General features: G+C 29.1%; 3 protein-coding genes across 4 annotated transcripts in view; 1 reads left to right on the forward strand and 2 right to left on the reverse strand.

The window, feature by feature from the left end:
- The window catches only part of LOC100161580 (rho GTPase-activating protein 1), a 7,040-nt gene extending 4,148 nt beyond the window's left edge, over positions 1 to 2,892 (reverse strand). The window contains exons 1-3 of the mRNA XM_001950266.5: positions 2,284 to 2,892; positions 556 to 666; positions 248 to 438 (exon numbers count right to left, since the gene is read on the reverse strand). Of these exons, the coding sequence (XP_001950301.1) occupies positions 248 to 438; positions 556 to 666; positions 2,284 to 2,323 (342 nt within the window). The 5' untranslated portion in view covers positions 2,324 to 2,892. The remainder of the gene's footprint in view (positions 1 to 247; positions 439 to 555; positions 667 to 2,283) is intronic.
- Positions 2,893 to 3,081: 189 nt separating this feature from the next.
- On the forward strand, positions 3,082 to 8,239 carry LOC100163643 (ADP-ribosylation factor GTPase-activating protein 1). Of its 2 annotated transcripts, XM_001950237.5 has the most exons (10): positions 3,082 to 3,613; positions 3,671 to 3,838; positions 3,959 to 4,072; positions 4,144 to 4,223; positions 4,296 to 4,457; positions 4,572 to 4,686; positions 5,403 to 5,525; positions 6,052 to 6,111; positions 6,206 to 6,348; positions 7,656 to 8,239. In XM_001950237.5, the coding sequence occupies exons 1-10, from the start codon at positions 3,542 to 3,544 to the stop codon at positions 7,786 to 7,788; spliced, it is 1,170 nt and encodes a 389-aa protein (XP_001950272.2). In that variant the 5' UTR covers positions 3,082 to 3,541; the 3' UTR covers positions 7,789 to 8,239. The 2 variants fall into 2 exon arrangements, with proteins under 2 accessions (XP_001950272.2, XP_008182223.1); XM_008184001.2 differs by lacking the exon at positions 6,052 to 6,111 and having other exon boundaries at positions 3,138 to 3,613; positions 5,403 to 5,492.
- A 4,269-nt stretch (positions 8,240 to 12,508) lies between these two features.
- LOC103309175 overlaps positions 12,509 to 13,849 on the reverse strand; it is a 5,010-nt gene continuing 3,669 nt past the window's right edge. Inside the window, exon 3 of the mRNA XM_008184002.2 lies at positions 12,509 to 13,178. Coding sequence (XP_008182224.1) covers positions 13,020 to 13,178 — 159 coding nt within the window. The 3' untranslated portion in view covers positions 12,509 to 13,019. The remainder of the gene's footprint in view (positions 13,179 to 13,849) is intronic.

A 13,849-nucleotide genomic window follows, 5' to 3' on the forward strand; every position in this document is an offset into this window, starting at 1 on the left:
GAAAAATATTCTGCTTTGGAAAATAAAATTAAAACCCTATGTTGTCATTCAAAAAAGTAAAAAAGTTAAAAAATTATAAGGATAAAAAATATTTAAAAATATAATTTTTTAAGAAAAACGTTGTTTTATGAGCGACTAGAAACTATGTAAAAAAATATTTTCAAAAAAATTTATACTTTTTGAAATAATGAGTGTTCTATGATAAAAGAATCACCCAGTATATAATTATAATTAATATTAGACTTACATCATCTGCTTCCAAATCATCTAACAAATTTCCTGTTGCTGTATCATTTACAGATGTTAAGCCTTCAACTTGAGGAGCATTTACTAATTCTTCTTCAAAATTTTCTTCAATAGTACCGTCAGAAACAGGAGATTCCATGTAATCTAATGTTCCTACAGTCCCATTTACATTAGCTAAACTTTTCTCCAAGTCTAAAAAAAATAAAAAAATAAATAATAATACAATTATAACAAATAATTTAGTTTTAAAATGGTTTGAATCATTAAAAATCAGTAATGCGCTTGTCTTATAAAATAAATACAATTTACCAATATCTGCAGTTGGGCTTTGAAGTTCAGTATCATCAAATTCTAAGTTTGGCTCATAGTCATGGTAATCAGAAAGGCTAGGATATGGTTCTTCATTATCAGCTATCGCAACTAAATTATTAACAAATATAGAATTTTAAAAATCTTAAATTGAATAAATACATTTTAGTACATTTTGTTTTATTTATTTATAAAGGCTTGAATACATAAAATTCAATAGTATACGTCACCAGCATTTATATTATGTTCTACATAATATAAGAAACAAAGAAAATATACATAGGTACCTGTGACTGCGTAGTTACAGAATAAATTAATTTTTTAAATAATAGTTTTATATTTTATTTTATATGATAAAAATATGTGTATTATAATTTAGCACATTAAGTAATTAGGATTTATATCTTATATTTCATGTTATGCATATTATATAATAGGTAAATTAAAAAAGAAAGTCATCCATTTATGACACAATATTGGAATATTTATAAAAGTTAGTCATGATTTCAGTTGTATTTAAAAATAAGGCAGCGAAAAGGTTTGTCAAATATATACCCTTGTACATAAGTTGAACATAGAAGCCATATTTTTAATGAGATAATTCATACTTGATTCCTTGTAAATATATTAAAATAAATAATTAATTATCTAAAATAGCTTCACCCTGAAATCTATTTACTCATTATTTACATTATCTATAAATAAAAGACAATAATTTATATATTAATAAACTATAAAAGTAATATGCTACTAATGTAGTCTATAAATTTACTGTTACACATATATAGAACAAAGAGTTATAGGTGAGTGAACTGTCCAATTAATGACACAGAATAATTAAACATCAACTATGCATAATAACACAACATATTATAATAGTTTTGTTTAGTTGTGTTCCGTTGAAAAAAATTGTACGGTCAACTGTAATAAATAATATAGAAAAATTGAATCAATATAAATGTAGAAAAAATTAAAATATTAGGTACCTACCTACCTATCTAATTTGATTAAACATTTTTCTAATTGATAGCTTTAAGGTATAAGTGAGAGTTTACACTGTACAATACTTTGAGCATATAATTATAATGATAAATTGAGTATATTCTATATTATTATTCTATATACTATATTCTTTTATACTAATATAGGTATAAATAGGTATAATATAACTAATAGGTAGTTTTACAGTCTACAGACCAATTATATTTGTGTTTTAAACAAAGTACAAATATATATGTTCATACAATGCTGGTTTGTTTCATACAACCATTTACACTCGTATTTACATTTATAATAGGTACTTAGGTATAGTGAATAAATCATAATATTAATACATCTACCTATCTACCAATCTTTTATTGTTTAATAACATGATACCTAAATTTTTTTTTATAATTTAGTGTATGAATCAAATTTATTAGGTATATTTTAAAATTATTGACACTTGAATATACCAACCTATATTTTTGGTTAGTAACACAAACAATAAAATAATTTTATAACAGGTAATTAGTTGAAATTAAGTACTTCACTTTAACTGTTGATAACAATGAACTAGGTATACAGAACATATCTTAATTAACATCATAAATAATATGGGACTGTCGGTAGAAGATCTTAGCACCTATGACTCATCTCCTAAACTCTACTGGACATATTTTGGTCTCTACCATGAACTAAGTGTAAAAAATGTATTCTACCAAACAGCATACATTTACGAACACTTACCCGGGAAATACTTGCTGGAAGGCTGCACTCTGGGATCCATGTCGGTGACCGGTAATGATGGAGTGACAGATGTACGAAACGACGAAATCACGCGGGCAACACTAGCTAACTCGGCAATGGTTACCTCATTCCGTCAATGTTCTCGAAAGCTGCGGGCGGAACGACGACGAAACAAGTCATGTACACACGATTCAATAACGATCTACCATCGACAACATGGAGTGTCGATTTCTTAGCGCAGTTGCCACTGCTATATTGTGTTAAACAGTGGACACACGGCTTGTCGTTTTGTTCAGGTGAAGACTTCTTTGGACCAGCAAGACGCGTTTGATACGGTGGATAGGTGTAGGCGGCGAGGACAATCTATGACGGCTATCGGACATCGGCCCTTGTATTCAGTCGCGGCGAAAAATAAATAGAACGGATGTGAAAATTAAACAACAACAGTTATCGTAATCATTTTCGTAAATACACTATATGGTATTACAATACAGGACGTACCGAGTGCACACAGTATACTGCAAAGACTAGAAAGATAAGTAAAGAGTGCAGAACTGCAGACTAGCGACTACAGAGTACAGACTACAACAGACGGACGGACCGATTGCGATATACACCGATATAACAACAATAATATGTAATATAATTATATAAACACTGAACACCTGTTTTCCGCCATGGCAGTGTCCGCGGTTGATAACAGCTGCCACCACCCTCCTCGATGTTCATTCAGGCCGCGAAAACCTTGATAACGGACAACGTTATTGATAGCGGAGAGGAAAGGCGACACGTCATAGACGTAATATCAGAAATTCTGTATTCACGCAATCTGGCAAGTGGCAATAGGCATCAGCATTCAGCAGTCAGCTAACCACTAGTGGCGACTGTCTAGTGACTAAAGTGTCACCTTATTGTTTTCTATTGTTAAGACTTAAGATTATCCCCCGTGAAGTATTATATCATTATTGGTAGTTGTTATGCTGGAAATATTACAGGGTAAAAAACGAAAATAGACTATAGGAAGTTGATGGTAAGAAGTATCCACGAGTTAGTATTGTTCACCTACGACTGGCCTAGGTGCTCGAGTATTACAGCTTTGACTTAAGTATTATGTTATCTAATACACTAGTTGCGTTATACAAGTGTAAATAAAAAAATTATACGAAATCTGCAGTATGCTATCATTTTAATTTCTGTTTTCGTCTCCAACTGTTTATATCTTGTTAAATATTTTGTAACCCATTAATTTATCTTAACCATGAGTATGAAACATTTAACAAACAAAACCCCGAGAATTCTTCAAGAGCTTATGACCCAACAGGATAATTCGGTAAGAACCACAATTATTAATTATTAATATAAATGTATTAATTAAAATTTGTTGTAGAAATGTTTTGAGTGCGGTTCTCATAATCCACAATGGGCTTCTGTCTCATATGGTATATGGATTTGTTTAATGTGTTCAGGAAAACACAGAGGTCTTGGAGTTCATCTGTCATTTGTCAGATCCATTACCATGGATTCTTGGAAGGATTTAGAGTTGGAAAAAATGAAAGTATGTTTGTTTTATCTATGTTTGAATAATATAATTGTTATATGTCGGTAGTAAATGTACTTTTATCTAAATTAAAATAGAGCTACAGAAGTACTAAAAAATTTTACTTTTGTTATTTAGGTTGGGGGAAATAGAAATGCTAAAGAATTTTTCAAATCTCAACCAGACTGGAGTGATTCAATGACTATTGAACAAAAATATAATACTAAAGCTGCAGCATTATATAGAGATAAGGTTAATAGCATTCATTAGGTATTTGATTTATTGTATATTTAATCATTAATTAGTATCGCTTGTCTGTCTAGATATTAAATTTAGCTAAAGGGGAACAATGGAGCCCTACTACGTCATCAGCTAAAGATTATAATGTAGATCATATGAAAATGTAATTTCAATTTGGTGAACTATATTTTATAATAATACATAAATAATATTTAATACATTTTTTATTTGTTAGGTCGGGTGGTAACCAATCACAAAAGTATAATTTTAATGAATCATCAACTAATTATAATGAATTGAGCTCTGGCTATCAAAATGATGTTGGCAGTCCAAATATCAAAGATGAGAAAGAAGCTTTTTTTGCTAGAAAGCAATATGAAAACATGACAAAACCTAGGTAAGGAACTGTATAATTTATTGCTTACTATAAATGTTTTAGAACAATAAGTGATAAGTATAAAGAAAAAATATTTTTTTTTGATATAATATAAAAATTTTTGTGATCACACAGCAATGTCCCTCCAAATCAAGGTGGGCGTTATTCTGGATTTGGTAATACAGTTGAACAACCTCCAAGAAGTCAATCTCAAGATCTTCTTGACTCTGCAGTGTCATCATTTTCTAGTGTAAGTTATATACACAAAAAAATTAAATATACACCATATTAAAATTTCTTATTTTCCATAGAAACTTTTTACAAATAATTATGTTTTAATTGTAATTTTACACTCAAAAGTTTAAGTGTATTAAATAATTTTATAATCATAAAATTATATATACGTGACTCATATAACTAATCAATCTGCTAAACTTCATGTTTATAAATTAAAAACCACTATACTCTGTTCGGCGAGAAAACACGCCACAACCCGATGAAAATCGGTTCGTTCTGCACATCCCCTCACGTCACCCACCCATAGCATTGACAAACACTGTAATCGGGTGTCGTCGCTAGGCAGCAGGACGTGACCGTAATCGGTCGCCTATAGTCATCGCGACAACCAGGCATCATGGAGGGGGAAATAGCCTTGGCTAGCGAGCAGTCAGAGAGTCAGTCTGTATGCCCAGAACCAGCGTGTTCTCTCGTCAAACAGAGTATAGGTGTACGACAACTACTTACCTACCACAGTACCACTATCTTCAAAAAATAATAGTGATAACCAATAGGACAGTTCCAGTATTAAACTGTTAAAAATGTTGGTGACTACCTTCCGCTTTTAGTATGGGATTCCTTATCAATTTGTTTTAACTTTTAAATTAAAAATATGTTGAAATATCTCAACGTGATAGTTTTCATTTTATTTCTAATAATTAATAATAATGAAAAAAATAATTATTGCAGGGATGGTCTTTATTTTCCTCATCTGCATCAAAACTAGCCTCTCAAGCCACACAAAGTGCCATTAAAATAGGTGGACTAGCAACTCAAAAGGTAACGGATATAACCACTGACATAAGCTCAAAGGTAAGTAGCATGCAATTATTTCTATAGTATACATTTAAAATAATTTAATTTTCATGTTATGACTTATGGTAGTATTTTAAGATACAAAAAATATTTTTATCATATCAATATGTCACATGGGCGCCTGTAGGGAGGACATAACGAGCCATTTCTCCCTGGAATTCAAATATAATGTTAAACATTTTAACTAAACTTTTTTTATTGTACTTTTTGGTGTTTGATTTCATTATGCCCATCCGGACACCCCTGGTAAATTTCCTGTGGGCACCCATGATATGGCATTAGTAAATATTGTGTGTTTACTTTTGAATATTTAATTTAATGTATCTTAGTTAAAATTGTATTTTTACTTTTGTTCTGATTAGTATTATTGTTATGTTTGAGAACTTAAATATCTTAAACAATAGTATTATATTTATGAATGTTTTTTAGTGTTATTATTATTATATTATTTAAAAAATTATTAGTTGTAGTGTATATATAATTTTATGATTTATGTTATGCTTGTTTGTATCTGTATTGTTAGATAAAAGAAGGTACATTAATTGACGACGTATCCACTCAATTTTCTTCTATGTCAACAAAGGTAAAGTATTATTTTTATTAAAATTTCAATTTACTGTCTGATTAATTATAAATCTTGTATTTTCTTATTGTTATAATGTAATTTATAATTTTAGGTAAACGATTTAGGCCGTAAAGAATGGCAAAATATTACTGGCAGTAATATTCCTACACCGCCAAAATCACATTCAACTAATTTTGTAGCGCATTCCACTGAGAACTCTTCTTTAATTTCTGATGGTTCATCTGGAAATCAAAAGTATGAATATTAATTATTCTATTTATTTACTTATACAAATTATTAAATAATGTATACAGTGGATTTTTCTTATGTCGAATGTCACTATCTCAAACTTAATAAAAATCCCCTTGAAACTACCATAACACTAAAATACAGTTAAAATAAAACTCATTCTTTTTTCTGTCCCCTCGAGATTTGACATGACAAGAGTTTACTAAATTTAAGAGGACGCCTCACGTATTATGTCCATCTTACAAAAATACAACTTTTCAAATTTTTTTTTTTAGCTTTTTTTTAGCTAATATTAGTAAATTGACCTATATCAAATTTATATGCAAGAACATTATCTGTGTCAATACGTTGGTATTTTACGATATTTCAATTTTCAAGCAAGTTATGAGTGTATAATAAAATATAGTATAAAATGAACATAAATTACTTAAAAATGTAAAAATTATTACAACCTAACTTACAAACCCAGATAATGATCTTAACATAATGACAGAGTCAGTATGGTATTCAGTATGTGATCTACGGTACCAATAATTAATTTTAAAACAGTCAAACTAAAAATCATAAAATTATGTTAATAATTATTTAATTAATACATTAGTAATACAATAGTAAAATAATACAAGATTACATTTAACAATGTCAAAAAGTCAAACAAATTATCAGTTTAAAAAAATGTATGAATACACATAGCAATAACAGCAATATGTCAAGACTATTCAAAAAATGTCATACAATTATGTTATTATAAAACTATTTTATTTTATTTTAACAATATACTTTTTGAATATTACTTAAATTTAAAAATAAATCTTACCTGTTAATATAGATAATCGTCTTTGTAGGTCACATACTAAACACGATTTTCACTCGGTCGGTCACATACTAAACTCAATTTTCTCTCGGTAGGTCACATACTAAACGAATACCAATAACTATAATATAACTTAATAAATCTTGAAATGCCCTAAAAATGTTCATTCAACAAGTGTTGTCAATGAGTATAATTATTTTTAAGATTGCAAATAAGTGTTCACAAATCTAGTTTTTATAAAGCAAGTCTCAATCAATTAATATTATTAATATTATTTTAAAATATTATCTGAGTAGTGAGTACAAGGAAGTGTAATCTTACTATGCAAATTTTAACTGTTGATAAAAACTTGATAATTTTTATAGACCTCTCCATGCCTTCAACAACTTTACCAGGCTCAGTAGATATTATGCAGTCCATTTCTTTATGGATTAATTTTATGAATGTATCTATAAATATATAATGCCTATATGCAAAATGTGTATTTATTTTGTAACAGAAACGTTCAGCGTAAAAACAGCTGGACATCTTGGGATGTTAATAATACTCATGCATCGTCCTCTGATCAAACAACTGAAAAATATCAACCAATTCAAGATGATTGGAATAACAAATGGGATAATAACTGGTAGATCTGTATCAAAATTCTAATTAAGTTTTTATATTTAAACAATTTAAAGATATAAATATTTATAAATGTTATTTTTAATTCTAAACAAACAATTAAATTGTCTTTATTTTTTTTTTTTTAATTATATGTCATCTAGGAAATTATATAATACCTATGTATGGTTTATATTACTTAATTTGTGCTGGTTGTACTTGTACATCATTTTAATAAATTCATCGAAACCAATATATATATAGGTCACACATTCATGTTTAAGAGACTGTTAAATGTTTGAGGATCCATAAATTATAATTAATGTTAATGCAACCCATTATTAATGTATAAAATTCAATGTTATGAATTTTATTAATATGTTATTGATTATTATTGTAGTTAAAAAATTAAAACTAAATAAATTTAATATTACATATTAATGTTACGCTATCATAAATAAACTATTTCTTCATTTTTAATTGCATAGTATTTTAATTTTACTGATTTTAACTCTCCATATTTATGCCCTTAAACTGAACATTTATTTGGTTCATCATTATTAGTAAATGTGATATGAATTTTTGTTTTATAAAGAGTATGTAATTTTTCTAGGTTTAACTCATTTAACACGGCTATATTTATATTATAATTGAAAAATATATTGATTTGAAAGAAAAGACTGTATAATATGAAGTTAGTCTGACAATATTTTCCATAGAAAGTAGTCTTAAAAATGTTTAAAAAAAATATGTGGATGCGATCTGAGGTGAAAACAAAATGATCAACGATTAACAATACTTAGACAAATTATTATGTCATACCCACAGATACAGCATACAAATCTATGATCAAAAATTACAAAATTATGATTGTATGAAATTATATTGTACACGGTAGTATTCAAGTATGTTATGTTTTGTATGGGCCAGAGAGAGAAAATAAATTTAATAAATAGTGCTCAGACCTAATCATATTAAAACTATTAATATATGAATTATAATTTCTCAAATTGTGTAGATAATATAATATGAAATTTCTTGTCTTTTGTTTGGTGTTCCCTAATCCCTAGAAAATTGAAATATTTTAACATTTTGTGCTATTTGTACCATAGGTGCATATTGTAAACATATTGTAAATCTGTGTAAATAAAAAAATAAATACTATTTGTGAGTGGCGTTAGACGGTTTTCTACTCTTCATCTTAAATTAAAAAGTAGGTAATTACATTTATAAGAACCTGTTGGCATAGGTAGGTACCTTTATATTTAATAATAATGATTTTATAATGATATCGTTTGTCACTTTGAATAAAACATTTAATATTCGGTCAAAATACAAGTAAAAATCTGACAAGTTTAGTATAGACTATAGGTGATATGAAGGTATATCAAGTTTTGATAGGCTTGCAATAAAATATAGAAATAGGCATTATAATTATATAATCATGATAAACTATATTGTATTATGATCTACTGAAACCACCTGGCTGGTGTGGAACCCTTGCTGTAAGTTTTCAATCCTTAGGTATAAAAGTTGGACATTTTATACATTCTTAACTTCAATATCATTTTTAAATTTTAAATTTGATAGATGTTACCAAAAATTGAACTTTAAATGCTTATAAAAAAAATTGTGCCCATGTATTTTTAATATTTTTCAACTGCTATTCAAGCAATAAATTAGGAGCCTTGTATTAAATTTTGACGCTTTTTGGCTTTTTGGCCCAACAAATAAAATGTTATTTATATTTTAAAACTACGCCAAAAACCAAAATCCATTTTGTCGAAAACCAATTTTGCGTAAAAATTCCCATTTTTCCTTAATTTTTGAATTGTTTTTCTCGGCAATTTTGAAAATTATTTGGAATTTTAAATACGGACCTCCCAAATGCACCAACTAGATTCACTTACCCTTAGAGCATAATACCAAATAATTGATGAAATTTCATCTATTCTGTGAAGATACTGTTGAAGAAAATCGAAGCAGTTTTACCACCCCAAGCCAGGGGCAGTTCCAGAGAATTGGATGGGGGGAGGGTTAATAATTATAATTTTAATAACAAATACAAAATAACAATTTGTACAACACAAATTCAAGTCTTCTATTTAGATTTTAGAAATACGGGTTTTGGGCCTTGGGGGGGGGGGCTAGGGCTTCCCCTGGAACCACCCCTGCCCCAAACCGTTATGACACTATTTTATTGTGAAGACACAAAAATAAAAATAAAAAACACACACATCATCGTAAACACCAAATCTATTTTGCCATGGCAAACATTATAACTAAGAACCAAATATATATTATTTTGAAATTTCCGATGGAATGTTTTGTATATAAATGGTTGCCATGGTGATATGTAAAACAAATTATTCATAAATCGTTGGTATTTTTAATGGGCAACGAAGTGCACGGGATCAGATATATATACAGATTAGACGTCTTTTCAGAAGATAGGCTAATTTAAAAAGGGAGAGGACCAACCCCGGGAGGTGCTCAAACAGGAATTTAGAGATTTCCGATGGAAATTTTTGTTTATAAATGGTTGCCATGGGTTTTGAAGCTATTATAATAATAATTATTGGTTGCCGGGAAACGAAATGCACGGGATCAGCTAGTTATAAATAAAAGCTTAGATGAGCAGGGTAGTGGACATACATTTCGTGGGGTAACCCCGTACTACTCCACTCCGCTCATCTAAACTTTAAATAGGTACTTATAAGTTATAACGCATAAACTACTCTCACTAAATTCGATTTTTATGTAACGAAATACCTAGAAAAATATTTGGCTTTGTAATATGAAATTAAATCTCTATGTTGTCATTAAAAAATTTAAGAATATTATTTTTTAATAACAAAGTTGTTTTGTAAACGACTTGAAACTATGTAAAAAAATATTTTCAAAAACAATTACACTTTTTGAAACAATGAGTAGGTATTCTATTTTAAATGAATCACCTTTGAAATAATGAGTATTCTATTTTATATGAAACACCCTGTATCTCTGTAGTCTCTCGAATAAACTCAAACGTTTAAAAACTAAAAGTGCTATACCTAATTTTAGTCATATCTCCATAAGGTACCAACTCATCCAGGTATATAAAAATCCAATGGCAAAGCGTGGGTTTTAAGAAAGTGTAAGCAGAAAAACTAATGTTTTGAAAATGTATTAGTAATTTTACAGTCAACTAGGAATGTACACAGCCGCCGATTAGCGCCTTATCGGTGATACAAATAATAATAAACCGGTTGGTAGTTGGTAGTGTCAACTGTGGTGTTGCAAAATCATAAGTGCTTACAAATTGTACCTATATAAATACGAGCCCCCTCTACGACATTGTACGTAAGCCGAGTCTATTAGTTCACGTAAGCAGTTTCAGGGGAGTATTGTTCCATGAACTAAAACAAAACTATAAAAATTGTATTTAGGTATTTTTATACCAGCATATTAACATACCATACATTGCTACACGACCGTTCGTTTCTGATTGGCTCATTTCAAATAGCCCGCTTTAAATTTCAGTATTCATTTTAATTTTATTTGCTTATAATATTTAAATATTATCATAGAATAATTATATGATATGATATGATATCATATCATAATATCATAGAATATTAATCATAGAATAAATTGAATATTGAAAATTATAGTAGAGTTATAACTTATAAGTTATAGATTTAAGTATAGGTAGTCAAGTTAAATCATGGTGACAAGTTAACATGATTTTACCAACGAATTACTCTAATGTTATAATAGAAAAAAGTGAAAACTTTATAAAATTTAGATCAATACAGCATACCCGTATATCACCTCCTATGCATTAACACAGGCAACTGCCTCGTCGAGTGTCGATGTCGAACCTCTAGCGGTGGCGTCGCAGAGCGGCGCGCGCTGGTCGCAGAATTAAACTCAAACGGCAAGGTTATAAATTAAAACGTTACTGCGACGTGACTACGTGAGCCATTCTCCAGTTTCAAGTTGTATACGAAAAAAAAATAATATAAAATATAAATTTAGGTAAATAGAATTATGAAATTATGAAAAACTAAAAAGTAAAAATTAACTAAAAAATTGCACCCCAAAAAATATTGCGTCCTAGGCCAGTGCCTTGGTGGCCTATGGGTAAATCCGCCCCTGGCACGGAATGTTTATATTATCATTTTCTTTGCACCATAACATTTTTACTTGTTTTGTGTTGTTTACGGACATTTTCAGTTTCCAATTTTTTTATTTTTCTTTTTCTATAAATGTCAATAAAATTGTATTCATTGGGTCAAAAAGTGTGAAAATGTAATACAATTATCTTGATATATTGTTACAACAGCAAATGAAAAATATTAAAAATACATAAGCACAATTTTTTTTTACAAGCATTTAAAATTCGAATTTTGACAAAATGTATCAAATTTAAAATTAAAAAATGTTTATAAAAAGTTCAACTTTTATAGGTAAGCCACTAAGGATTGAAAATTTAAAACAAGATTCCACGTAAGAAGGTTATTAAGGTAATTAAGTCTGTTATACCAGTATGCACTCAAGCCTTATATACATTCTCTTTTATAATATCTACATCGGTAAAACTGTTTTAAACCATCAGACCTAAAAGCTTCAAATAAGTATATGAAACCGTCATACCAAAAATATTTCACCATCGCGATTTGAGTTAATTAACGCCATTTTACATATGTACATACACTAGTACACGATAAATTACATTATTACAATTTGTACACGACTACCTAACACGATTAAAACTTATAAGTTTGTTGTTTGTATTGTCGTGTATCGCTGTTTCGATAATGTGTAGTATAACTACTATTAACTAGTATAAGGTCTATGGATATAAACGATTTACATAATTTGTCCACCTTTTTAATTTGTTTTGCTTATTAAAACGATTTACAATCTATAAAGTATCTAACAACAAGTTTAATAAGTAAATGTAAATTTGATAGATAATAATGGTTATTGGTATTTGGTCCCCCTCCCCTAACATTAATGTCTATTGTAAGCAAATGGACTGAAACGCCTGAAGTGATTTGGTATTTAGCAGACCCCACACGGCATAACTGAATATAGGTACCTTATGTCCAAACTGGTCAAAATATTAGCTCGTATATGGTGAGTTTATTTGATAGGGAGAGTATGGATTTCAAAAATGGTCCTAGGAGGTCTAAAACTCTAAAACAATTACGTTCATACAATCTGCAAATAATTAATTAAACAAGTAAATAAGTAAATAATATAATATATTTTATTAATCTTTAATGCGATTAATTATTTTTAACTTAGACATTTTTTTAACTTCTTTAATTACTGTGGAAGTAAAGACAACTTTTTCACTTTGAGGTGGGGGATCTAAAAATATATGTGACTGTGCACACACATCTTCTTCATCGACACGAGGATACGGGAGCTGAAATTGTTCAAAGAATAGAATATAGTGTTATATATTATATTATATATAGGTACTATACCTATAGGTAGTGTATAAAATATATTATACAGATAGTCTTCCAAATTTCGCGTGACATTAATGGTGGGAATTATGTTAGTTCCACGGTTATCTAATCGAGTAAATAATCATATGGTTATAGTTCTTACGCGATCTTCACCGTTTTTGTCACACATACTATTGGGAAGGACCATAGGCGTGCGCAGACTCCGATTTCAGGGGCAGCAAGAGATTAATTCGGCCCATTCTTCAAATTCATTATTAAACCCAGCCCATAGTTTTACTATTCTTGCTATTGGATATCAAAATTAAAGTTGTATTGTTTATTTGGATAAACAGTTGTACAGTAAGGTACTAAGCCACTTAAGGTGTACTTTTCCACAAGCCTATAGTTAATAATATTATTTATAATATGATAAAATAAACAAACATTAATAATAATATAAAGTAGGTATATATTTTAAAAATAATAATTAAAGTAATAACATATGGTTTATCGCATTTATCGCTCGCATTCAAAAGCAACAATCTTTTCTTTTCACGGGCTTTTTCAGCTCCGCCCTTTCGTTTACCGGGACATGACACGCAATGAGCACGTCGCACGTCGAAAAATATTAAGATGTGCGAGTGCA

The sequence above is a fragment of the Acyrthosiphon pisum genome, chromosome A1 (assembly GCF_005508785.2).
Source record: "Acyrthosiphon pisum isolate AL4f chromosome A1, pea_aphid_22Mar2018_4r6ur, whole genome shotgun sequence".
NCBI lineage: Eukaryota > Metazoa > Arthropoda > Insecta > Hemiptera > Aphididae > Acyrthosiphon > Acyrthosiphon pisum.

Excerpts from the sequence above, each read along its gene's own strand:
- LOC100163643 (XM_001950237.5), top strand. The coding sequence starts at position 3,542 with ATGAGTATGAAACATTTAACAAACAAAACCCCGAGAATTCTTCAAGAG. Across the intron at positions 4,224-4,295 it reads AATGTAGATCATATGAAAAT|GTCGGGTGGTAACCAATCAC; the intron begins GTAATTTCAATT and ends TTTATTTGTTAG. Across the intron at positions 6,349-7,655 it reads GGTTCATCTGGAAATCAAAA|AAACGTTCAGCGTAAAAACA; the intron begins GTATGAATATTA and ends ATTTTGTAACAG.